This window comes from Protobothrops mucrosquamatus, unplaced genomic scaffold (assembly GCF_001527695.2).
Source record: "Protobothrops mucrosquamatus isolate PMUCROS unplaced genomic scaffold, P.Mucros_1.0 scaffold9, whole genome shotgun sequence".
In the NCBI taxonomy this organism is placed as follows: domain Eukaryota; kingdom Metazoa; phylum Chordata; class Lepidosauria; order Squamata; family Viperidae; genus Protobothrops; species Protobothrops mucrosquamatus.
Genome location: NW_015386396.1, coordinates 757,660 through 784,457, shown reverse-complemented (window position 1 = coordinate 784,457; position 26,798 = coordinate 757,660). Strand labels below are relative to the sequence as shown.

At 37.5% G+C, this 26,798-nt stretch overlaps 2 protein-coding genes across 2 annotated transcripts in view; both read left to right on the top strand.

Moving 5' to 3' along the window:
- The window catches only part of LOC107282579 (ATP-binding cassette sub-family A member 5), a 71,227-nt gene extending 52,960 nt beyond the window's left edge, over window positions 1-18,267 (top strand). Inside the window, exons 28-40 of the mRNA XM_015810380.1 lie at window positions 671-762; window positions 1,915-2,038; window positions 3,529-3,646; window positions 3,745-3,836; window positions 4,547-4,722; window positions 5,348-5,423; window positions 5,838-5,932; window positions 10,011-10,130; window positions 10,258-10,407; window positions 13,582-13,661; window positions 14,576-14,631; window positions 15,016-15,160; window positions 17,124-18,267. Of these exons, the coding sequence (XP_015665866.1) occupies window positions 671-762; window positions 1,915-2,038; window positions 3,529-3,646; window positions 3,745-3,836; window positions 4,547-4,722; window positions 5,348-5,423; window positions 5,838-5,932; window positions 10,011-10,130; window positions 10,258-10,407; window positions 13,582-13,661; window positions 14,576-14,631; window positions 15,016-15,120 (1,284 nt within the window). The 3' untranslated portion in view covers window positions 15,121-15,160; window positions 17,124-18,267. The remainder of the gene's footprint in view (window positions 1-670; window positions 763-1,914; window positions 2,039-3,528; window positions 3,647-3,744; window positions 3,837-4,546; window positions 4,723-5,347; window positions 5,424-5,837; window positions 5,933-10,010; window positions 10,131-10,257; window positions 10,408-13,581; window positions 13,662-14,575; window positions 14,632-15,015; window positions 15,161-17,123) is intronic.
- Window positions 18,268-23,401: 5,134 nt separating this feature from the next.
- LOC107282568 (ATP-binding cassette sub-family A member 5) overlaps window positions 23,402-26,798 on the top strand; it is a 49,551-nt gene continuing 46,154 nt past the window's right edge. Inside the window, exons 1-2 of the mRNA XM_015810363.1 lie at window positions 23,402-23,431; window positions 26,006-26,128. Coding sequence (XP_015665849.1) covers window positions 26,024-26,128 — 105 coding nt within the window. The 5' untranslated portion in view covers window positions 23,402-23,431; window positions 26,006-26,023. The remainder of the gene's footprint in view (window positions 23,432-26,005; window positions 26,129-26,798) is intronic.

Genomic DNA, 26,798 nt, shown 5'->3' with positions numbered 1-26,798 from the left:
CCCTCAGCATGGCTGACTCGGGAATTCTGGGAGTTGAAGTCCACGAGTCATAAAAGAGCCAAGGTTGCCTACCCCTGACTTAGATTGTTGGAGAGAAAAAACTAAAACCTAGTATAATACCTCATAATGACAGATAATCCTCAATTTACAACCACAATTTCCATTGCTAATCAAGACAGTTGTTAAGTGAATTTTACCCCGTTTTATGACTTTTCTTGCCACATTTGTTAAGGGAATCGCTATAGTTGTTACATTACTGACACGGTCATTAAGTGAATCTGGCTTTCCTATTGACCTTGCTTGTCAGAAGGTGTTCACATGATCCCGAGACACTGCAACCATCCCTAAATACATGCCAGTTACAAGTGTCTGAATTTTGATCACATGACCGTGGGGATGCTTCAGTGGTCATACGTGTGAAAAATGGTCATAAGTCACTTTTTTTCAGTGCTGTTGTAATTTTGAATGGTCGCTAAATGAATGGTTGTAAGTTGAGGAGTACCTGTATTCAATTGCTGCAATGAATTATTTTGTGAAATATCCTATCATAAGCAGCTGGCATTCTAAGCAGCTGTTTTCAGTTGTCTGTTTTGATTGTACTTGTTTACCAGTTGTTCTTGTTTCTAGCAAAACAGAAGTTTTGATATGATTTTTTCCCCTTTCATATTAGCCATATTTGCAGTGTGTAATTTGGCTCTTTCTTCTGCGCTATCTTGAAATGAAGTGTGGAGGGAAGTCAGTAAGAAAAGATCCATTTTTCAGGTTGGTATATCCCTGATAGGAAAAGGTAATATGCTAGTACCAAATTTCAATAGGTAATGATAAATTTCAGATACCTTTTGAAGAACCTTTTTGTCCAAATAAATACTGCTTTAAATTGATATTTCAGATTTACTGCTTAGAAGTTTATATATGCTTACCCTTGCATCTGATTAAAAAAAATCTATTAAAGGGAAACAGAAAACATATCGCTGAACTGTAGTATTGAACTGATATTAAAGAAAAAAGGACTGGAAGGGATAGTCAGTTTCTTGCACTGAAGCCTGGATTGTTTGTTAAAATCCAAAATACGATTCCAAAGAAAACACATATTCTTAGATGTAGAACAAAGAATATGTAGGTTAGTATTGCTTCCAGAATAATCACTGTAGGTCATTAAGCAAGAACATCACATGGTCACAATTTGTTTATCTGGTGGCATCCTCATTAATTTTGCTTATCAGAAACCAGGGGAAAAAAGGATACAAATAGCAACCATGTGACTGTGGGGATCTGCAGCCGGAAGAACTCTGAGGACCAGTCATAACTATTACTATTTTTAGCACCATCACAAATTGGAATAATCTCCAAACAAGTGGTTGTTAAGTGAGGACCACCTGTATCCATTTAAATAACATTTCCCAATATTTTCAAACCCAGTTTCCTTCTCCACTCATTTTGCTGATATATTTATGAGTGCCTTCTGCTGATCCTATGTTTTACAAATTGTTTGGTGGAAAGTCTGCAAATATCCTTGTGTTGATCATCATTTGTTCTACAGCTTCATTTGAATTAATGGGCATTATCATTTATTTTTACATAAGACCCAGCTTCTCATGACCTTTTCCATTGATCATCTTTCATTAAATAAAAAAACTTCCTAGACTTTAAAGTATGTGGCCTGAAAAGCTTTTTCTTTTTCCTGATAGATGTTTCAGCAAAGGGGCAGACTTGCATCTGTACCTTTTCTCCCTGTTGTGTTGAATTGTTCCTCACATCATGACGCCCGGGAACTTTTTCCAAATAAGAACAGGCTAATTTGAGGGCTCTTGGAGCTGAGTTACCTTATTGTTAAATATTACATGGAATATTTTCCTGTTTATTTTGTCTGTTCAAAGAACCATTGTAGAGAATGAATCTTTTACCTGTTTTCAGAACACCTGTGAAACTCAAGCCCTGGAAACTCCCAGATGTGCCGCATGATGAGAATGAGGATGAAGATGTTACAGCAGAGAGGCTGAGGGTAAAAGAGTTGATCACTTGTCAGAGCTGTGAAGAGGTAAATACTGCATCCAGTTTTGGTCAACACGATGTAAAAAAGATGTTGAGACTCTAGAAAGAGTACAGAGAAGAGCAGCAAAGATGATTAGGGGACTGGAGGCTAAAACATATAAGGAAAGGTTGCTGGAATTGGGTATGTCTAGTTTAACAAAGAGAAGGACGAGGGGGGACATGATAGCAGTGTTCCAATATCTCAGGGGCTGCCACAAAGAAGAGGGAGTCAAGCTATTCTCCAAGGCGCCTGAAAGCAGGACAAGAAGCAACGGATAGAAACTAATCAAGGAGAGAAGCAACCTAGAACTAAGGAGAAATTTCCTGGCAGTGAGAACAATTAATCAGTGGAACAACCTGCCTCCAGAAATTGTGAATGCTCCAACACCAGACGTTTTTAAGAAGAGACTGGACAACCATTTGTTTGAAATGGTATAGGGCAGGGGTCTCAAACTCACGTGATGTGTCGCGACGTATCACAACTTTTTCCCCATTGCCAGCAATGGGGTGGGCGCGTTTTCGGCACGATGCATCCGGCTCACGGGCTGGCAGTTTGACACCCCTGGCATAGGGTTTCCTGCCTAAGCAGGGGGTTGGACTAGAAGACCTCCAAAGTCCCTTCCAACTCTTTTGTTCTGTTCTGTTCTGTTCTGTTCTGTTCGGTACTGTACTGTACTGTACTGTACTGTACTGTACTGTACTGTACTGTACTGTACTGTACTGTACTATACTATACTATACTATACTATACTATACTATACTATACTATACTATACTATACTATACTATACTATACTCTTCCTATTCCCACATAGCTCTCTCTCTTTAGTGCAAACCAGGATGGAAAGGGGTAATTTGCTTAGGTAATTGGAAACAGCTGATGAGTGATATGTTTTTCTGAATCTAAGAAACTGAGGCTCTATGAGGACGGGCCTGGTTACATTTTATAGAAACCTAAACTGCTTGGCTTCTCCCCCATCACACTTCCTTCTTGTTGCATTCAAGAAGAATAAAAATAGTTTGTTGCTGTTGTGCAGAGTGCTATAGTACATTGCTCTTGTCCCTGTACATTTTGTATGTTGCTGTGCCAGGAGCTCTTCATTTCAGCTTCTTTGTGATCCGCTGTACAATGATATACAGGAACTAGGAAACGAGAGGAGTGCTTTTCCTATGATTGTTCAGACCACACCTCCTAGTGGCAGAAACCACAACCAACTTGGGAAACAGAATTAAGCCTATTTCCCACACAATTTAAAGAAAGAATATTTTTGTTCAATATTAGTTGTGTGGGAGAGGGGAGATAGTGATCTCATGTTGAGTAGATAACCTCCCCACCACCACCAAGTTTGGAAGTGTTTAATCTATGTACATTCATTTTTATGTTCTAAATGAGATCCAGGTTAGTGACTGAATGAGTTTTTATCCATTTAAAGGAATGTATTTGCATTGTATATTCATTCTAGCTCGGATATAAGCTCTGCATTCTTTTTTAATTAGAAACCAGCAGTTTTAGTCCACTCTTTGCACAAAGAATATGATGAAAAGAGTGATTTTCTTCTTGGAAGAAAAATAAAGAAAGTGGCAACTAATCATGTTTCCCTCTGTGTAAAAAAAGGTTGGTCTTAAAATTATTTATTATGAACTCAATATTAAAAAAAAGATGGATAATCTTGCCAAGCAAAAACTGCAGATTCTGGTATTTTTTTTTCTTAGGGGAAATACTGGGAGTGCTAGGTCCAAACGGAGCTGGGAAAAGTACGCTAATAAATATTCTGGTGGGAGAAGTTGAACCAAATTCGGGCCAGGTAATTGATTTTAACCATATCTTTTTACTAGTTTTTGCAACTGACATTATGGCATTCTCATCCAAAAGAGATCTTACAATGCAGGTGGTAATTCTGAATTGATAACATGAATATTTCATATTGAGATTGCATATCCATTATTATATATGATGAAATGATGAAGGAATAGCATTGGAAGTATATTTCTTACTAGTGATGTGTCTACTGATGGTTCCTCATGCAGGCTTCTTCATATAGTCCTCTTTTTGTGATCATTATATACTTTGAATTGAATAAATAAAATGACCCGACTACAAAAATATGTGCTTGAACTAAGCAAAATTGGGGAAGGGACGTAGAAGAGCTATCCAGATAAATGGATGGAAGGGTGGATTAAGTCTCTTTTCTTTTTGTATATTACATTTATAACCTACCTTTCTTCTAAGGAGCTCCAGATGACATGCTTTCAGTCACCCCTCATCTTATATTAAGAACAGCTGTCCTCTAAAATAGATTCCCAAGAATCTACTCAGGGAGCTCAGTGGAAAAGTGGAAATTAAAACTTTGATTTTTGTTCAAACTACTGCACCCCACTGGTTAAAGAGAACTGAAATCCTTGAGCTAATATATCCTATTACTATCATTTCAGTAAGATGTTATATATAATAACTTTTAAATGTTTCTGGTGTATTAATTAGAATCATCATCTGAAAACAATGGTGTATCTATAGGTGCTGATGGGAGACTTCTCTTCAGGTGATAATAATGAAGATGATTCCATGAGGTTTGTGGGGTACTGTCCACAGACAAACCCACTTTGGCCTGAAATCACATTACAGGAACATTTTGAAATATATGGTGCCATCAAAGGAATGAGTGAAAGTGACCTGAAAGAAGTCATAAAATGGTAAGACATTGCTAATAGAGAAAAATAATTCATTAATATATATACTAATAATTCATTGATACATGTTAATACATTCATTAGCATGTATTGACATGGTATCAACTGTCCAAACTGTCAACTTTTTTGGAAGTTGACACCACGATTTATTGTTAAAACTGCTTATAGGGAAATTTCACAAACCTCTAATTAGTATGATGAAAAACCTCATAGCATCTGCTGAGTATAAAGATCTCTCATATTTATTTGTTTTCATATTGCTAAATCACCCATCTCCCTCAAACAGAGGCTCTGGGTGGTAATATAATGTAATATAAGTGATAAAACAATGTATAAAAATTAAAATTAAATTAGGATTATTTTTTTTTAATTATACACTAATGACAAAATTCTAAGATGGCAATTTAATGTTGGTTATTAAAAGGCGGGGGGGGGCTCTCATGGAACTAGCCAGCCCCAAATTTGCATTGTTCTCAGTGCCCCTCCCCCCCACCCAAGGCTGCAGAACCAAGATTTGATCCCTTTGTGGAAGGAAAGCCAAGAGATTGGGGGCCATATCGCTTTTTTTACATTGCTTACAAGTATAATACCCTTTCAAGACAGAAAAATGAGTTTGTTTTTCTTGCAGCATCTCCAGTGCACTTGATTTTAAGGATCAGCTACAGAAAAAAGTAAAGAAACTTGGAGCAGGAATCAAACGAAAGGTTTGGTTTTCTTCTGAAATAGTTAACTTTCTAATTCATGCTATGGCATAAACATTTAACTATATAAGCAGAGAAAAATGTTTCTTCCCTTAATCTTTTGCCATGGCCATTAAGAATTATAAGATAATATCCCAAATATCTTTTCATCTGGAGGAATAGAACTAAAACTGCCATCAGGTCATTTAGTAGTTGCTATCTCCTCTTTAGCATGTGTTCTGTTACACAAATAAAATGAAATTTGACATTTCTTTGAAAGTAGCGGATGTAGGAAGTTTCCTAGAGAGTTTCTGAAGACTTGACTTTAATTTGTATGGATGCAATCCATCTTGAAGTGATTTTTTTTTGCTTCACTTTGCTTTACCAAAAGTAAATAACCATCATTGATGTGTCCCCCCACCCTGGTCTCTTTTTTAGCTATGTTTTGCCTTAAGTATGCTTGGTAGTCCCCATATTACTCTACTAGATGAACCATCTACTGGTATGGACCCCAAAGCAAAACAGCACATGTGGTAAGTGTCTCCAAAGGACATGGAGAATATATTTAATGTGAAATCGCAACCATTTATTTACTTTAAATATATCCATCCTGTTGCATAGTGGGCCAGAATGGGCTGTGATTAACAAAGGATCCATTCTGTAAGCCTTTAAAAGGCATTTTACTCTTGGTAAAAAATAACTTAGGCATAACAAATTTGGTGAGAAGACAATGCTCATAATAGAAACAAAAAACGAACATACTGCAAAGTTGCGATCCCAAGAAGCAGAAAAAGACTTCTACTCTTTCCCCATCTGTCTCTATGTAAACATCTGGTCCAACAGATCTTATGAAGACTAATGGCCTTCATATTTCAAAACACTTTCAAAGCAACTAGCCATAAACAATAAACAGAGATAGAAACTTCTCTTACCAAACAATTATGTCAACCTTCCTTGCTTTCTTCATGGTTTGCTCTTTGGGGAGATGTAAAATTAATTGCAGATGAAGCTGATCCTGGTAGTCGTTCTGCAAAAGTGCTGTAAAGGCTGGCTTTACCTGACTCACACATTATATTTCATTTTTTTAAAGAAGGAATGGAGAGATAATGTTGTAGTGCCAGACTGACTGGGTGGTATCCAGCATTCTGATTAGGGAAGGCACAAAGTAGCTCTGAGAGGCAAGGCAACAAGAGTATAAACCTCTGAGAGATAATAAAGGGAGCTTTTCTTCATTCTCTACATCAGGGGTGTCAAACTGCCGGCCCGTGGGCTGGACGCATCACGTGCAAGCCGCGCCTACCCCATTGCCGGCAATGGCAAAACCGGCCCGATACATTGCGCGACATCACATGACGTCGCGAGTTTGACATGCCTACTCTACATGGATGATCTGGTGAATTCACCATTGGAAGAGAATCTGTTCTCTAGCCCTGAAATAGAAAATGGCAACATGAGCAAAATTTAAAATAGAAGCATATTTTCCTTAATTTTCAGCTGGGTGGTTTGGGAAAGTAACACATTTATTATGACATACAGTACACTGCATTGCTGCAGAGGTTCAACAAGAATAACCAGAAATTTCCCCATTGCTGGCATAACGTCCATCTATTCAAGTGCTGCTGCTACCATCCTGGCTCACCTTTCCCCAGCCACCATTTGCCTCCTTAATCATTTTTGGCTTACTGTCCAACTTAATAAATTTGGGTAATCTTAGATTGCAGAAGTCTTGATTCAATTTCACGTATTCATGCAGGATCGTGGTTTTTAAAGTTTGACAAGGCAGCATTTGTTTAAAGGGAACTGCTATATTATCCCCCTGAAAAATATTACAGTCTAAGCATATTATACCCATCAACTACTTTAGGCTCAGTAATAAGTTTTAAAAAGCAAAACATGGCTAGAGGATACTAATGTTAGGTAGAGTCACATTACCTCATTCAAAGAGTTCTTTTTAATGGCTATAACTCAGGTTGAAGGAGAATATTCAGTAGACTGCTTTTTAAAAGCAATAACTTGGATGTGGGAGTTAAGACTACATCTCATAATTGAGAATAAGTGGAATAAAATATTGAGAAGACAGCAACAGATTGCAAATGCCATCTCTGCAAAGAAACTGAAGAAACGGTGGATCTTCAAATTAGCTGCTGCAAGAAGACCACACAGATTGCCTACAAACAATGGCATGACAAAATAGCAACAACGGTACATTGGAATATCTGCAAGTAATACCATTTGCCTGCAAGAGAGTCCTGATGAGACTACAAAATAGATGAAGTAATAGCAAACGAAGAAGCTAAATTGCTCTGGGACTTTAGAATTCAAAGAGGCAAGCACTCATCACATAACACCCTGGAACTCACAATGGTTGAGATGAAAAAGGCTCAATAGTGGATGTTGCAGAACCTGGAGACAGCAGAACAGAAGAATTGGCAAAAATCACAAAATACCAAGACTTTTAGATAGAAATAAGAGGGAAGAAAGCAAAGGTAGTGCCAATAATAATAGGTTCCCTGAGTATAATTCTAAAACTTCTGAGACATCACTTGACAAAATCACTGACAAAAGCATTGACAAAATCATCAATTAGTTGCAAAAGGCAGCTTTACTTGGAACAGCTTACATCCTGCAACAATATCTTTAACACTATTAGACAAGATCTGCCTATCCCAGGTCCTTGGGAAGGATTTGATAGGTCTATAAAAAATGACAAATCCAGTCTAAATATGTGGCTGACTATGCAACCAGCCATGATAATCAGCCTGGAATGTGCATATATTTCCCTTTTTTAAAAAAAGTATTTGATTAAAATTTGAAAACATAAATAAAAAGTAAACTAAAAGCAAGAAAACGGGAAAAAGGAATCAAACAAAAAAGCAAGATAAATGTGTAAGCAAAAGTAAAAAGTAAAAAAAAAGGCTTTCAACTTTCTTTGGTACATCTTCTATATAAATAAAAATGTAAATGTTCGTTTGTTCAAAATCTTAAATCTCCGAAAGTTCTTCACCGATTGCTTTGAAATTTAGACACAACGTTGCATTCAAATGCGCGTGTGTTTTTATATACCTTATACCTACTATTATATAGATGTCACACCTGTGACAGGTAAAAACATGGTTTTTTAAAAAAACCAGCGCCATCTGTTGGACGTAAAAGCAACACATGCTAGCATTGTGAAATTGAACATATTACAAACGTGCGCTTTCTCTTTTCTTTCTTTTCCATTTAACCAGACTGAGCCACAGCAACACGTGGCCGGGTACAGCTAGTATATAAATAAAGATACATCTAACTCTAAAATTAATAATAGTCTATATTACTTCTATAATTCTGTATAATTCTAACAAATCCCCAAATAAAAATTCTAACAAATCCCCAAATAAAGCCCCAAAGTGGCTTTATTAACAACTCATCACTCTTATAAAATACAACCTCTTCATTTCATTCCTCACCCCATTTTCTATAAACTCAAATGTTCAGCTCTCCTTATTAATTAGCAAAGATCTAGTAAAAAGTAGCAAAAATACCAAATAACATAAATATATAGCAACCCGGAAATTATGGGTGCATCCTGACCTGGCCATCTAATACTTCTATTATGGGAGGTGCATTGTCTGCTGATTAGCTTCCAGGTGCAATTCAAGGTGCTAGCTATCACCTTTAAAGACCCACATGGCTCAGGGCCTAAATTTCTCTGAAGCTGCCTTATCGGGGTTTAATTTGCCTGCCTGTTACAGTCAGAGAAGGTTTTCTGAATATCCTTGTGCTGAGAGAATGTTATCAGCAGGGACCCCATTATCAGGTTTTCTCAATGATAGTCCCCTCTCCCTTGTGGAACAGCTTATTCCTTGTTTTGGAGAAACCTCTCAATTAAGCTTCTAAAGAGTCATTAAAAACTCTTTTTAATTAGAGTTTAATGGAGAGGTGTGTTGCGAAACTACCAGCCTGACGAGGAGGAGGGATCAAGCGAGGAGTTAGCCCTGAGACAGAGGACTGTCTCCCCTAAGATTCATGGAACTTTATATTTGTTCCCAAAGAAGGAAGAGTCTGGGGATATTCTTATATAGGTGGAATATAGTAAAGTAGTCAACTTGAACCCTTCATGTATGGCTGTGGTTTTTTGCGCCTAACAAAGTGAGTTATTCTATCTGTGAATTGTGGCATAACTGCTTGGTCATGTTTAATTGTTAAGTATTTTCTTTTTTAATTGGCTTTAGCTCTTTTATTTTATTTCCTGAAAGCTGCTCAGAGCCTTTTGAAATTGAGGAACATAGAAACCAAATAAATAAATAATACTCCTTGCCATAGCCATCACTTATTTATATAGGGAGAGTTGAGGATCAAAGAGCATTTCCAGACTTTAAACTTACTCTTTCAAGGGATGAGCAATGTTATCCAAAATAGATAGAACCTTATTTTTTTTATTTTCTTACCAGCAGCAGCTTCATTTTGTCTGGATTTAATTCCCGTTTTTTCTTCCTAGCTGCAGCTTTAGTTTTGGGAAAGTTTAATAGATTTCTTTATGCTAATCAGATGGGGCTGTATAGACAATGATATAAAGAAGAGTTGGCCTAGCAAGACTAATCTTTCCTGAATATCTATTATGTTTGATAGGAAAGCCATCCGAGCAGCCTTTAAAAGTAAAGAGAGAGCAGCTATTCTGACTACTCATTACATAGAAGAAGCAGAAGCTGTGTGTGATCGAGTGGCCATCTTGATATCTGGGAAATTGAGGTATCTTCTCTAGATATTGGGGCATTTGGGGGGGGGAGAGAAAGAAAAAATTACAGCTAACAAAGATTTTAACATCAAATATATTTTTGCCTGCTTTTCTCTTATTCCCGCCTCAAACAATTGATAGGTGCATTGGGACAGTTCAACACCTCAAGACTAAATTTGGCAAAGGATATTTCTTAGAAATGAAATTAAAAGAAGTTCCAGATTTACAGATGAAGGAACAGCTCCAGAGGGCAATTTTGCGTATCTTTCCCAATGGAAGACCTCAGGAAAGGTAAAAGGCTGTTGTTGCAAGTCAAGTGGCTATTAATCAATTCCTTCACATAATAGAGTTGTCTCGTTATATACTCAGCATAAGGATTAGAGAGAATAATATATGGATGGCAACACGCCTGATTACAGTAGTGTTTGTTTCACTCTATGTCCTTCCCATTACTAATCTGATCTGTGCCAGCTAGGTAAAATCTTGACTTCTGAGTTTTAATCAATTAAAAAAATCATAAAGATGCAATTTGAGAAGCCCAAGCTTCTAGTACAGATTCAACAATTAATGTATGAAATGAAATTTATTCTATGGACAATCGGTTCTTGTTAAAAATCATGGAATGCTTAACTAGTAATTTTAAAGTAGATCTTTTTCCTATTAAATGATGATAGTAACAACAATATTTATTGCAGAACAACTACGATATAGGCTTTAAATCAAGTATGCATACTATCTAGGTCGGGTGTCAAACTCGCAACGTCACGTGACGTGTCACGACGTATTGCGACTTTTTTTCCATTGCTGGCAATGGGGTGAGCGCGGTTTCGGCATGACGCATCCGGCTTTTGACATTCCTTCAATCTCTGTAGTGTCAGTTTCTTGATCTGGTGTCCTTCAAAGGGCTGCCAGTAGGCCAGAAAAGCAACTGGGGAGAGCCTCTTCCAAATATATGCAGAAAATTTGGATAATTATTTTATATCACCTGCGAGAGACAAAGCATTTTTCAAACCAGGTGTCCTCACTAGTTTACCTTTGTTTTGTTATTAGCACCATCCACTGCTGAACTACAGAGTACACAGTCTTCTAGCTCTTTTCTTTCATGTAAGAACTTGGGATATTTTTCCTTTAATAAAGTGGTGAATTCATTTTCATCTTCTATTTTTTTTTTTAAAAAAAATCATCCGTCTTTAAAAATTCTGCTGATCTCTTTTAATACAAGTTTACCTTCTGAATCCTTTTTCTTGTACATTTATCTTATTCTTCTGCCTTTTTTTTCCTAACCTGTTTTCTGTTCTGCTGAACTTTTCTTTAACCACTAGTAGTTTTTCAAACTTTAAAGCAAGTTCCTCTTTGCCCTTTATTGGAGAAATCTTCCTTGGATCTCCTCTTGTCGTCAGGTTACTGGACTCGGTCTCTGTTTCCTTTTTTTGATCTGAGGTTTCTGAGAGTATCCTCCCACAATTGATCCTTTTTTGTCTTCTAATGACATTTTCAATCCATAACTATCAGGATTTCAGCCAGGAACTCAACTAAGAAAACATAGAAATGATATTTGAGTGCTAAAATCTTAATATTTTATTGCTATAGCCACTCCTTTTGGACATGATGGCAGCATTTGACTATCTCGACCACTGAATATTGTTGTTTAAATTATGGTTCCTGAGCATCATTGCCAATGTGCTTGATTGATATAAATGTTGTTTGTCTTCTCTTTTTTCTGCAATATTGCATGGTGGATTACAGTCCCAGCAATTTTCTTTTATATTAAGTGTCTTTCAGGGATCAGTCCTATATATCCTGTTTTACTTATCCTTTGAGTTCCCTGATTTACTGGATTATTTATTTATCAGTTCCCTGATTTACAATTAGGATTTTCAGTATCATTGATATGCTGATAATGCTTAGTCTATTGGTCTTTTGGGACCCTTGATAACAGTGCATGGCCCACATCTTACTAGCATTTCCTCTTGAATGTCTTCCCATCTCTTCAAGTCGAATATGCATAAGTCAGAGACAGTATTTGGCCTGATTATCCTTCCCATCCTGTATTATGTCTTCCCTTATTTGTCTCCAGAGATCTTGGGTGGTCTCAATTTCTTTCACTTGCAGCCTCAAAGTGTTTTGATTGATGATCAGCTGACTTTATTTGTATATTTATTTATCAATTCTTTATAGCCTCCCATCTCAGAACACCCACTTGATAATCTTAGAGCAAGGGTCACAATTTGCATTTATTTATGTATCAAATTTGTGTAGCCGCTCATTTCACAAAAAGTGATTCTGGGTGCAGTTCAACAACCTAATCAGCAAAAATTATAAATATAACAGAGACAAAATATATTACATAAATATCCAATCTCACATGAAAATATAATTATTATAAAAACTAATATAGATGCGATGAATAATTGTAGGAAGAGGGTGGGGAACAATGGAGGAGAATATAGCTTTGTTAGTGCTTGCTGTGTTGTTGTTGTTGTTGTTTTTTCTCTTAGATTACTGCAAGTCTCCTGGCAGGTGTTCCTCTTTGTGTCTCAGATCTTATTCTAGCCCAGTTCCATTCCCGATGATCTGAACCATTCCCATTTTCTCATGTTCTGCTACTTATTTGTGCCAGAGCCCAGTTAAAACCATTGGTACTTATATTTGGAGTTCTCTGATCACAAATTTCTCAATAGCTTATCTTATTTTCCCCTGCAATCCTTTTTACTCCTTATTTCCTTTGCACTGGACCATCCTTCAGTTTCTCCCTCCAGGATTGTAGTCTCTAGGTTCTTTCAGGATCCTGGGCTTGCAATTCTATAATCAGCTCCATTTTTTGTCTTCCTCTCTGTAAAAGTCTATTGGCCTTTAAAAGGAGCTTAAAAGCTTTTTATATGACCATTAGTTAGTCTCGGGCCAGGTTATCGCATCCTACTAATTAATCTTGGCAGTTTACATTAATGCTGTTTTATGTAGTATACATGCTCAATTGTACCAGAGTGCATAGTTTCTAAACATGTTTAGTTTGTCTCAGTGATTAGCATTTATTTACTGGTTTGGGTATTAAGTTGTGAATTACATTTAGTATACAGTATGGAATTTTGTACTCACTGTCTTTCTGATTTGTACTATGTCTCAGTAGAGGTATCTAATAAGTAATTATTATTATTCATAAATGGATAAAGCAAAGAAAAAACAATATTATTTATCAGTGCTGTCTATAGGCAAGGTCAACAGTCTCAAAATGATGACATAACTTCTAGACTGTACACACTGTTTTTGTGTGTGTGCAATGTATAATACATATTAAAAGAGGGCAGGGATTCACTTGTTGGTTGCCTCTGTCATTTTGATGTCATTGACCCCCCTGCACACCCTTCGTGTCTGATGAAATATCTAATGACATAGCATTAAAATACTTAAATCTAGTATTACTCAAACTACTTGTTTTGGAATACACTTTCTTTTTATTTGTTGCAGTTTTAGCTCAATTTTATCATACAAAATCCCAAAGGAAGATGTCCACTCGCTTGCCCTGTCTTTTTCCAAACTTGAGGAAGGTGAGGTAACAGAATACTAAGTGAACTGATAACCTTAGAGTGTCTATCTCTTTGTTAATCTTTTCAATTTCTTCATAATATACCCTCATCATTTTGCCATCTCGTGTCATGATTTCATCCATTTCTGTTCAGTCAGATACATTTAATATATATCAAGCTATTGTAATAAATGAAGTATTAATTATTCTCTATTCAATATAATAAAGTGCTTGGAGGCATGAAAATAGCATCTAACAGCATCTATCTGCAATGCACTGAAGCAACTGTATCTGATTGTGCAGCAGCTGCACAGAGCAGCCAAGTGAGCCCATGATTTTTAATACACGGCAGACAGATGTTGTGTGCATGTTCTCAGTCACATTATGGTGATTAAATTCAAAGGACTGCACATCCCAATTTCTAGACTTTCTGGCTTGCTCTCAGGTCGTGAGTAGAGAAATTAGTTAAACATTAGAATTGTTACAGAGGTGTGTGTTTTGACAAATGGACATTCTTTTTTTTAACCTGTAAACAGTGCTTGACAAAGTACATCCATCAAGGGAAACCACTTCCACACTAGTACACTACTGCTGATTCCCCCCCCCCCCAGTTTTCAAAGTCACAAAAGAGACTTTGAAGAGGAAAAAAAAATCCAACAGAATTTCTCCTGTTAATGGAAATAAGTTCCACTGAGAAAAGCATTCCAACAGATTAACTGAGAGTGCACACAAAACTTGATTTTGTCCCAATTCAGCAATTGGATAGTAGTTTTAGTAGTTTTATAAGTCATCATGTGCATGGACTTTTGGAATGATCTAACTGTTCAATGGTTTTGACATTAGATGGAATTGGTTGTTTTGAAAAGTATCTTAATATCAGATATTTTGATACCTGTCTTTCAATGGCAATTAACAGTTTTTAATTCTTTTAAACAGCAAAACATGCCTTTAATATTGAAGAGTACAGCTTTTCTCAAGCAACCCTTGAACAGGTAACTCAGACTTTCCAAATAATTGTACAGTATTATACTTACTTATGCTTATATACATATGTTTTCTAATTCCATATAAATCAAGAATAATTGAAATGACATTCACTGATCCATAGTTTCTGACATTTCTGATTTTACCCATTTCATTCATAACTAAGCTTGATCTTCATCCCTGCATCAGATCTGAATGAAAGTAGTCACAAATTCATGGATTAATTTAAACTCATCATCATATTCTTGTTTTACATTCCAAATAAAAATTTTCCATATACCATAATCACAAACAAATAGGCTCATGAATATTGACTTGTACTATTTACTAAGGCTTTGATCAATCAAGGATGTTAGATAATTTGTTGTATTAAAAAATTGCATTCTTCGTAGGTTTTTGTGGAACTTGCCAAAGAGCAAGAAGAAGATGACAGTTTTGGAACACTAAATAGCATGCTTTGGTGGGAACGAACCCAAGGAGAAAGAGTTGTTTTCTGATGTATTCCATGTTGCAGATTTCAACTTCTACATTCTTCAGGTTTTTTAAAATGATTATTTTTATTATTTGAAGTTACTTTATTCTCTTGGAGTGTTCATCCTTCATTTTGTATTAGAAAATGATTACTAGTACTTAGGAGTAAAATAATATTGATTCTCAACATTTAAAAATGCAGAATTGACCCTATTCTTTTTATTTATCTTATATACAATACTTCCAGTGTTTGTCTTTGATAAAATATTTTTAATGAGTCAGTATATGCTTTCTATTGTAGAACCTGATATTCTGAATTTCATCAGCCACGATCTATCTAATCTCCATATTATTGGTAGAAAAAGATAACTTGAATTATCTGGTTATAAAGCCATGATACATGTTGGATTTTAGAACCTTGTTTTCAAAATAACGTTTTACTAACTAGAATACTGAGAAGTTCATCTGCATGGTTAAAACTTTAGTAGAATTTGAATGAAAAATTTCCTTTGTATATGAAATACTCCAATTGATCTTCTGTAAATAGTAATATATTAATACACACATACTAGAACTAGGATGCAAATGTAAGATCTATATCTTTATATTTACAAAATCCAGCTATCCCAGCTGTTTCCTAAGCTCTCAGTATGATGGTTAAAGAATAAATTCGAGGATTTTTTTTAATACAAAGTATATGAAGATGCTAAATGTACAATAAAATCACTAGACCAGGGGTAGGCAACCTTGGCTCTTTTATGACTCGTGGACCAACTCCCAGAATTCCTGAGCCAACTGTGCTGGCTCAGGAATTCTGGGAGTTGAAGTCAACGAGTCATAAAAGAGCCAAGGTTGCCTACCCCTGCACTAGACAAAGATAAAATTGTTTGTATTTTATGATTACTGATTGTAACTATGATTTATAATCTATGACCTACCTATCACTTTGTTATTTGTATGTACACTGAGAGCTTATGCACCGGAGACTATTTCCTTGTGTCCAATCACACTTGACCAATAAAGAATTTCTATTATTCTATTCTACTCTACTCTACTCTACTCTACTCTACTCTACTCTACTCTACTCTACTCTATTCTATTCTATTCTATTCTATTCTATTCTATTCTATTCTATTCTATTCTATTCTATTCTATTCTATTCTATTCTACAGTATTCTATTCTATTCTATTATTTGTTTCTGTTCCAAAAAAGGATTATATGGAAGATCAAGAAAATACTTCTATACTTTTTGCAATAGTATTTTACTATATAAACATGCATGGTAAACTAAATCTATGATCTTTGGAGAGCATTAACTTGTTGTACATTTGTATGTTGGGTTAGGTTATTATGTTAAGTGTTTCTTAATTCGATTTCCATTTTCTGTTTTTTAAAATTACTTGAATTAGTTGATAAAAGAAATAAATTAAAAATATTTTTCTAGTCTACATTTTTTAGGAAATGCAACTGGTCAAGAACTCTTATTGCAGCAGTATTGTTGTGCGACATGTTGCCTTAAAACTTTCTTTAATGAAATAGCCTTTCCTTTCCCTGTCTCAGGATTGTGCTGCTTAAAATGACCTTGCTTTTTTTTTCACTTTGTTTGTCTGATTCAGTTTTCGTATCATCAAGTAGAATCTATAAGCAACATAATCCTGATTCTTTAGGATTTAAAATGTTCCCAATCCTAGGGATACCCATTATATTGCATGAACTATGTACCAGTGGTAGACCTAGTTTCAAGAAAAAGAAAACCCATTGACACGTTCTTCAGATCTGTTAAGAGACTGCCACCGGCTGGCTTTGTTGGCAGTATATGGATACAAATTTGAAAAATAATTAGCAGGAGACTAGCAATGGGCCTATCCATTTGGTTTTCTTGGCAGGAATATCTAACTGTTTTGCCACTGAGTTTTTAAAATTCTCAGTAGCTTTGATGTATCAGGGTGATTGATCAAGAGATTTCTAACTCATTGCACCATTGATCTGATCCTATCCCTTCATTCTCGTATCCCTTTGTCCTTTCAGGCATTGAAGAATTAAGTTGGGATTGACTGCCTTCCTTCTTCCTGGGACTGTTTATTGATATATTTGCTCAGTCAAAAAGTGTTGGAGATTTCTGCCTTCCCTATCAGAAGACTGAGGATTGGTTTGGCTTTCAAGAGACTTCCCAACATTGAGCTCAATAGTCTTCTGAGATGTGCTGGGGTCAGTGCAGCACCTCAGTTTTTTTTATTAGTTGGGCAGTAGCCAGTTTGTTTGTAGTCTTGTATTCCAGTAGATTGCAGAGATTAATTTGTGTATCATGTGGTTTCATTCCTGTTTGACCTAGCTCATAATTTCTGGCATGTTTTCACTCTCAGAGCCTATTTGTAAGGGATATATGCTCTTTCCGCGGAATGGGTATCAAAGTTGCACTCTTTGCTCCATCGCTCTCGAAGGACTCATTCCGGGCACCACCCAACCAGTTTTTTTTTTCTCATAGCCTGCTACAATGGTGGCTGTAGATGAACATTTTAACCCAGCAGTTTGTACTTCTAAAGCTAGGATTATATTTTCCAAAACATTAAGACTGTTTATAGCATTCGGTCTTCTGAGCCAGTCACTTTGTATTTTCTACACGAAAGGGGATTATCCATTATCTTGACATTCCCTCATTCTAAACTTTCTTACTTTCCCTGCAAGAGAGAAGTTAGTCATTTTTTTTTCTCTTGTTCCCAGTTTTCCAGAGAAGCACACTACATTTTCTAAATGTTACACAAGCACTGAAGATTCTCCTTTGCTTCCCCCACCTCTTCAAATGGTCCTCTTTTCTATTCATTAACATTGGGACAAGGGATGGTTAGACCTCCTTCAAAAACCTCATTTGCATGGTAGCACAAAACATACTTCCCAGAATAGCCCTTGCCCTCATCTTTCATATTCAGTTTTACTTATATCCCATTGTTAGCTGATTTCATGAATTACTTTTGTGTGAATGTCAAAATTGTTCTCATTTTAAAACATATTTAGTTTGCTGTATAAAATTTTAATAGTTAGAATAATATATTAGACTCACAGATCCATCAGTGGTAAAGTACTGTAATATTGTTGCTGCTATTATGTTAAAGTGCCTTGCTGGAACTTTGTTGCTTGTAATAAAGCATTCTAAAATGTCCGTTTATTGTTCCAATATAAGAATGTGAATAATTTATTTGTATAATGTTATCAACACTGAAACATTTTACTGAATCTTGCTTCTGCTGCAAGTAGACTGCTTTGAGTTTCACCACTGCACGTTCTCCATGGCTTATTTTACAGCTAGTCTTGACTGTGACATTACACTTTACATCAGGGGTAGTCAACCTTGGCTCTTTTATGACTCGTGGACTTCAACTCCCAGAATTCCTGAGCCAGGAGTTGAAGTCCACGAGTCATAAAAGAGCCAAGGTTGACTACCCCTGCTTTACATGGAACTATCCTTGAAAATTGCCTAAGACTACAGTTGGTACAAAATAATGCAAAATTGTTTTTTCTGTTTTCTGAGCACAGCATAAAGTAGTAGTGCTCTATTTTATCATTAAAGCAGAGTAAGGCCGATTTGCAGAGTAGTCTTTACAAACTTAAATCACGCAAGTAAAGGCTTTCATGACTTTTTCCCTGCACCAGTGAGTGGTTCTTCAGATATGCAGGAGAGGTCCTTTTTCTACATTACATCCGTCTTTTGAAATAAACTCCCTTGAGAATTATGTTTGGCATACTGTAGATTGATATTTGTTGAACCTAACTTTCTATGAAAAGGGTTTTTCCATGTGAGAATACGTACAGATAATCTGTATGTATTCAGATAATTAAATGTAACCAATAGTTATCACTTCAACTCAATATTAGTGTTTTTCCCGGTCCTGTCCCTGGACAGTGTGTATACACTCATACATATCTACATATATATGTATGCACACAAATATAACTTGCAGATATACATTTGTTGGAGAAAAAAATAGGACTGTTTTCAGCTGAAGTTCACAATTGGGTGGTGTATGGTATTTTGATCTAGGTGTTCTGGGCTGCCCACAATAATAAAAATACAAATCATATTGATAATATTGATAAACTGGAGAGCAAGGTGTCTCACTGTCCTTCATCAAAGGTCCAGCTGAAGACTCAGGAAATAAGAGATAAAAGAGTGCGAACAAGTCAGATCGCTGCCATTTCCTATTTTGAGGCTCACTAGACATACTCATTTCTCAATATGGAGTGGTTGATTAATCTTTCCCTGAGTGTTTTCGTAAGAGCATACTGAATACCTCACAACAGTTTATAGTGTTTCAATATTTTTTTCCTACATGCTGTCAATGAGAACAAAACCCAAAAGTTAATAGAAATCTTTTATGGAATGGAAAGGAAATGAGACAAGCTAAGCATTCTTGGTAAACTACTGTAGATTGAGTCTTTGTTTTTATTTAAAGCGTGGTCCCAGCCCTGTTCTTAGCCCGATTATAGCAAGTGCTGCTGCCATTTCAGTATTTTTTTTAAATCACTCTGTGCTGGTATGATTCAAATATCTAAGTAAATAATTAAAACTCCAAAGCAATCAGCATGAAAGCACTCATTAATCTTAAAGCACTTTGAAAAACTCACTGCCATTAAACTCTTACATTGTATAATCAATATTTATACATTACATAATCAATAGTCAGAAGATTACACTATAACATGAGAAAAGTTTTTTAATGTTAAGATATAACTGAAGTCCTCAAAAGTATTGTACACACACAGAATCCCTTTAGAATCCTTTCAAACTCTAAAAGCCACCTCAATTTCAAGTGCTTCAAATTGATTTTTTTTTCAGTTTAAATGTTTTATTAGTTTAACATTTCATTCCATTGTCTCATTTCCATTCCATAAAACATTTTTATTCATATCAAAATATAAAATACAAAGAAGAATGAAAGGAATGGGAAAGGAAGAAAAGAAGAGGGAAGAAGAAAAATGTAGGATAAAAAGGAAAAGAAAAAAACATTGACTTCCAACTTTTTTTTAGTGCAGTAGAGTAAGATAATATTGTACAGCCTCAGCCTTTTACGTTTGCATGATACTATATATTAGCCATTTCTATAACAATAAACCTATCTAATTAGCAAAACTCCAAACTAATATTTTCCCTTAAGCATAAAGTCCAGAAGTGGTTTCCAAGTAGAAACAAAGTTAGTTGTATTCTTTTCTTTAATTAAAGCAGTCAATTTAGCCATCTCTGGTCACTCCATCAGCTTTTGCAGCCAGTCATCCATTGTGGGAATTAAGGTATCTTTCCATTTTTATGCATAGAGCATTCTTGCGGCTGTCAAATTGAAATAAAATTTTCTTTTATTCACTGCAAGGAGGGAATGAATTTCTTTCACTTCTCTTTCAATTTGTTAAATGCTAATACAGGCTAATTCTACCCATCTTATTTTCACTCCAGTGGATCCAATCAAGACACCTGCATGAAATGATAACCTCTTTTGTGGTTTGCAACTAATTTTAGTGGCTTCTGATCCTGGGATTTTGCTGGGGAAGAGGGTTGCAATTTTCCCTCCCAGCATTATGGAGATTAGATTTTTTGAGTATATGAGGCACAAATGCACTGTCTCTGACATCTCCTGCAGCTCTATGATTTGTACCTCTGTATTCTCAGATCCAAAGCTTTTTCACCAAATGCCCAAGTTTTTCTTAACTTCTCTTTAATTTTTCTTTCACGTTCATTGCTCCCCCAGTAAAGAATTGACTTTTAAACGCTTAAAAGGGAATGTCCAGAGGATGAGGGTGCTTGGGATCCTGTGAATTTCTAATGTCCTCTAACAAATTTTTAACATACCTTCTTTAGGACCATCACCTACTCAGGACCGCAGTTGTGTAGTTCTGTGGCTGCTGCCTCTATACAAGTTGTCTAACCATGGACTAATATGAGCTAGCTGACACACAACATATCTTTTCTTTCCTTCCTCTTAGAAGTACATGGCGATATTGAAATTTTGAAAAAAAAATCCATTGGAACATCCTTTAGAAATTGGGATTTGCTAATCCAGATGCCCAGTTTTAACATATTCTGGCACAAAGGGTATAGTAAAAGTTGGTGTTTAATTTCTCTGTAACATGTAAAGAGTTGATTCCAAGTCTCATCCTGGACTAATGCTGCACATAAATATGATCAATACCTGGAAAAGAAATAGGACTAAATAGGACTGTTCTACGAGATCACTCTGCCCTAGAAAACTGCAGTATTTTAGAGCTCGATAGTTATATTTAGAATTTTGAATACATATATTCACGAATGCATAATCAGTCACAGCGAAACAGAAAGCACCTATTTCCTAGAGAATATGTGAGGTTAAATTGTCTTGGACTTATTAAAAAAATCTTGTTTGTATCTGGTTATTGCCATAATAAATTGTCAAGCCAATCCCACTGTTGTAAATTTAGTCCAAATTCAGCACATACATGACTTACCAAAATGGCAGCATCAGAAAGAGCAGATATGTCAGAAGATGCGTCAAATCAAATTCAGAAATGTTTTTACGGTGGTGAATTCTATCCATGAATTGTTTCACAGAATAGCATTATTCCATTGGCTTTACCAAGCCCAGGCTGAGTATTTACATCCCTAAATACTAACAGTTGAGTGCAGCTGGGCCCAATTCTGTCCAACTTCTCTCTTCTGATATAATCTATCCACAAGAAGGTATTATTGAAGAGTGGCTGAGAAGGTTCCTGGTTGGGATAGAATCCACTGAGTCCAGGGCAGAAATGATAGGATTGCCCAGCATCTCACTAGGTCCCCTCAGCCCAAAAATGCCTCCTTCTGGGTCCTCTTCCTTGTCTGAGGAGAGCTCTGGAGACAGGACCAGGACATGAAAGAAATACTCTCTGCGGCCCCCAAGTCCCTTATCCTTAAGTTGCCCAGAATTCTTCCCATCCAAGTTCGTGGGTTTGGGATAGAGCCAAGACGCATCACCCCAGTGGCTTAGGATCCACCGTGCCTTTTTCTGGAGATCCTCTAACGTTGAATCCTGATGCAATTAAGGACTCGGATCCACTGAAGGCTTAAAACCACCTGTCACACTTTTAATCTCTCCTTTCATTCCCTTTCCCTTTTCCTCTTTTCCCAAGACACGGGACAGGGAATGTTGCTCCCACTAAAGTTCCTACCGTTCTCTCCACCCACAGCGCTGGCAAGCGGCTAAGGCGGCGGCGTGCCCCGCAGCAACCCCGCTGCCAAGGGGACAGCCGAGGCGCTCCGCCCTAAGGCGGCTTGGGGAGGCGAGCGCGGGCGGTGGAGCAGCCCGACTTTGGCGTCGGCCGCCTGTCCGCCAATCCGAACCGGCGAGGAGGCGCTGCTGCGCAGGGAGCGCCGCTTGCGGTGCTTAAGGCTGCTTTCCGGCTACGCATCTAACGGGACTAAGAAGCGGCGGACCGAGGTAGCAGCAAGGAAGGCAGATGCTGCGTAAGGTGAAAAAAGTGGGGAGGGGAGGAGGCCGAGGGAGAAAAGTGTTTTGTGGGGGGAGGGGGGGAGGACGGGGGGCGGGATAGGAAAACGGGGGCGTCAGGAAGGATGGGGAGACGTGCAGAATTTGGGGCGGGGGTGTAAGGGAGAGCTGCCCCCTCCCTCTGGGCGGGGAAACGGTGTAAACAGGAGTCTTGAGGGCATCCCGCTGTCCGCCTTGCCTGCCGCGGAGACATAGCGCAGCGCCGGCACTTGCTCCAGTGGCGCCACTTCAAACCCAGCCGCCGCCGCCGCCGCCGTGACTAAGCAAAACCTGAAGGGTGTCGGGGCGGTGTGAGGAAAAAAGAAAAAAAAAATCAGCACCGCTTCGTTCTGCTTCTCCGGCGCCCTTGAAAACTTATTTTAGGCTGGCTTCTTGCTGGCTGAAATGTCTGCCCTTATAAAGGCGCGGCGTACGGAGCCTGAATAGTGGTGGGTAACGTTTGGTACCAATAACGCCCAAGGTTAGAGGTGAGGCTCAGTGGGAATCTTAAATACCCGTTCGGCCCGAATCCTGGCCTCTTTAGCTTTCCTCTGGCCTTTTAGTTTCTTTTATATAAAAGTCGCCGCAACAACTTTCTGCTTGCTCGACCTCCTTATAATCCATGGCGTTTCTATGGTTCTTTTGACAGACGTGCCTGCTCTGGTGACATTTTCATCGCCTCGATCTGCAACGAATGGGGTGCGATTAGTTCTGGACATCACTTAGCAGTACTGAGAATGGAGCCTCCCAAAGTGATTTCTGCCTTTTGATTCCTTTCGATGTTTGATGCATTGGTGTTAGGTTCCTGCGGAAGGGAGTTGTTGGAAGAGACCATTTAACTGATAAAAAAAGGTAAGAGGCAGAAGTAAAGTTTAGCCAAAGAGGAATTTAGGTTCAATGGGTTGTTTTGGTCTGAGGCTGAAGGAAAGATTAGGAGTCTTCTTTGTCTGACAACTGCAGTAAAGCCAATAGGAAGAACTCTGAAGTAGAGTGTTAAGTTTATATAAGTGATATGCAATATTTATCATTCAGAAGTTTTATTAGATCCAGCTCCTTGGGATTTCAGGACCACCATTGTCTGTCTGTCTGTCTGTCTGTCTGTCTCTCTCTCTCTCTCTCTCTCTCTCTCTATCTATCTATCTATCTCAGTGGTTCTCAACCTGTGGGTCGGGACCCCATTTGGGGGTCGATCGACCATTTCACGGGGGTCGCCAAGCAAGGCTGTCCGCCATTTTTTTTGTCTGCCATTTTTTTTGTCCGCCATTTTTTCCCCTTTTCCGGCGGGTGCCTTACCTCCCTTGGGCTGGGCCAGCTGGTGGTCGGCCTGCTCCGTCTCTGCCACTTGCCAGCTACGCCTCGGCCGGTGCAGGGGGCAGAACCACGCATGTGCAGTGCTCCCGGGCAGGGAAAGTCCTTGACTTACGACCGGTTGGGTAGTCCTCGACTTACGACCGGTTTAGTCCTCGACTTACGACCAGTTTAGTCCTCGACTTACGACCGGTTTAGTCCTCGACTTACGACCGGTTGGGGTCGCGGCATTAAAAAGGTTGAGAACCACTGATCGATCGATCTGTCTGTCTGTCTGTCTGTCTGTCTGTCTGTCTGTCTGTCTGTCTGTCTGTCTGTCTGTCTATCATCTATCTAAGGAAATTTATATTTGTATTGATTTAGTTACTTTTCAGGATAACACTGCAATACTTTAATCAGAATTACATGCAACCCTGTCATCATAATTTATTTATTTATTTGTTAAATTTATTTGCCACCTATCTTGCTTTGGGGCTACTCGGTAGCTTACAACAATAAAAAGGAAAAAAATGGAAAAAGTGTAAACAGAATAAAAGATAATAGAATAAAATAAATAATGAAAAAGAACACGTGAGAATACATCATTATGATACCCCCCCCCAAAAAAAAAGGGTGGAGAGCAGAGAACAAGGTATGGGGGGGGGGAAGGTGGAGACTGCCATCAATCCAGTGCTGTTCAGACAGAAAATTCATGTGGATGAGGGAGAAAGATTTGCAATGATGGGTGAAGTTACCTAGTAGGTGCTACAATATAAAGCTGAGCAGCAGCCATTCAATGTGAGATATGCCCTGATCAATGAAATTAGGGCATAGAGGGGACAATATTGAAAGCAAAATACAGGTTGCTGCTAAATAAGATGCTAGCATTCAGGACCTCTATGGTAACATGTAGTTTATTTTATGATGCAACTCTCCTTGACTCTTAGTGGTTTGAATTGGAAATATGATTCTATACATAACTGTGAAACCTGAAGGGCAGTTTATTTCAGCAGGGCTTCAAGCAATGTACTCTTAAAATGCAGTCACAAATTGAATTGCACCATTCCCATTTCTTTCTGCCCCATTCCTGTTTCTTTCTGCCATAAAGATGATTTGAAATGTGTCATTGCAGATAAATGATTTCTGCAGATTCTCAATATACTCTTGGTTGTTTCTTACTGTCCTTCCTCATCTCAGTATACCAGGTTTTTAATTGTCCTCCTATTTGGGTTTAGACTGGGAAACTGCTAACTGCTGTAAATTTCATGGTCTGGACCTGGGCTGTAAAGCTCTGTCAACAATAGCTCATACTCTCATTACCATGTGCTTAGACTACTTTAATGCACTCCACACCTGCCTGCCTCTGAAGATAAACTAGAAAATGTGCATGCAAATTGATCTATTAAGCCTTTAAAGCTCACATCTATGGTGCCTTAGGGACCCTTTATTTCAGGTTGAAGCTTCCCAACCCACACATGCAAGCTGAGAGAGAATGCTTAAAGCAGGGGTGTCAAACTACCTACAGGCCGGTTGCATCATGTGGAGGCCTTGCCGATCCCAGCTCCGGCAATGTGAAAAAAGTTGCGATACATTGCGGCACGTCAAGTGACGTGGTGAGTTTGATACCCATGGTTTACAGCCTTTGCTCCTAGGAGAGAGTAAAGAGACATGCAGCGATGTCTTTACTGTTGAGGCACATCATTCCCCTGGAAATGTATCCACCACCCATCTCATTTGTTTTCCTCAAACTCTTTTATTTCAGCAGGCATTTGGTGATTTCATTATAGTATTCTCGTTATGAATGCATGGCATTGGGTTCCCATTTTTATTAGGTTGATTATCAGGTTCTACATATTCAGTTTTTTTATTTTGTTATAAACTGCTTAGTTGGGAGCTGGGTGATATATAAATTCTATATATATAAATAAACTGTTAGGTTTAAGAATGCAAGCTCTAAACTTTCTACTGAACGTTTCCATGATAACAAAATGCCTTATAAGAATGACAAAATTTCTTTTCCAAACCTTCCTTAATGTTTTGGTAAAGTACCATTCACAGAATTAGAAAAAAATATAAAGCTGGGCATTTAAAAAAGGTATAAATTAATTTTATGTGCACACCGCATGCATTGTTTTTCAGGCTACACACACACACAAAATGTCTGCAGAGACTCCAAGACAAGGAGGAACATGGCGACAAACTAGAGTTCTTTTATATAAGAACTGCCTAATTAAATGGCGGACGAAAAGGACTAGTATTCAGGTGAGTTGATCAGAAGTATTTTAACCTCATTTCAACATTAAATCAGATGATTAATATCAAGCATAGCGAGTCTGTATAGAGGTGCACTCTATTAATAAAATTCCGTATTTTAGAAGTAATATATCACATCTCTGCTATATTTTTATTCAGAATTATGTTAATATTTGTTATGACAAAGTAAAAATCATAAATGAACCTGACCAAATCATATGAATCAGCCATTAAATTTCTTACAATGTCAATATAAAAAAAATCTGATATTCACCCTTTTTAAAACATTCTTTGAGATGTCCATTAAATACAAAACAAGATTTTTGAATGAATTAACTTCTTCCCTAAATCTTATTTGCCTTCATCAGTTAGCCATACCCTTTATGGGATTCGAACCTGGAAAGTTATACATACTAGGCAGTGATTTAGTCACTGAGCCACAGGTAAAACTGCAGTATGCAGTTGAAAATGTCAAGGTGTTCACAATCAGACTGATCTGTCTGAACTCCCTATAATTACTCCCTTGACTCTGCTGGCAAAGAGGGGAAGAGAACCTGTGGCTCAGTGACTAAATCACTGCCTAGTATGTATAACTTTCCAGGTTCGAATCCCATAAAGGGTATGGCTAACTGATGAAGGCAAAAAAGCCAGAAATGGTCCATCTTAGTCTCCCAATTTA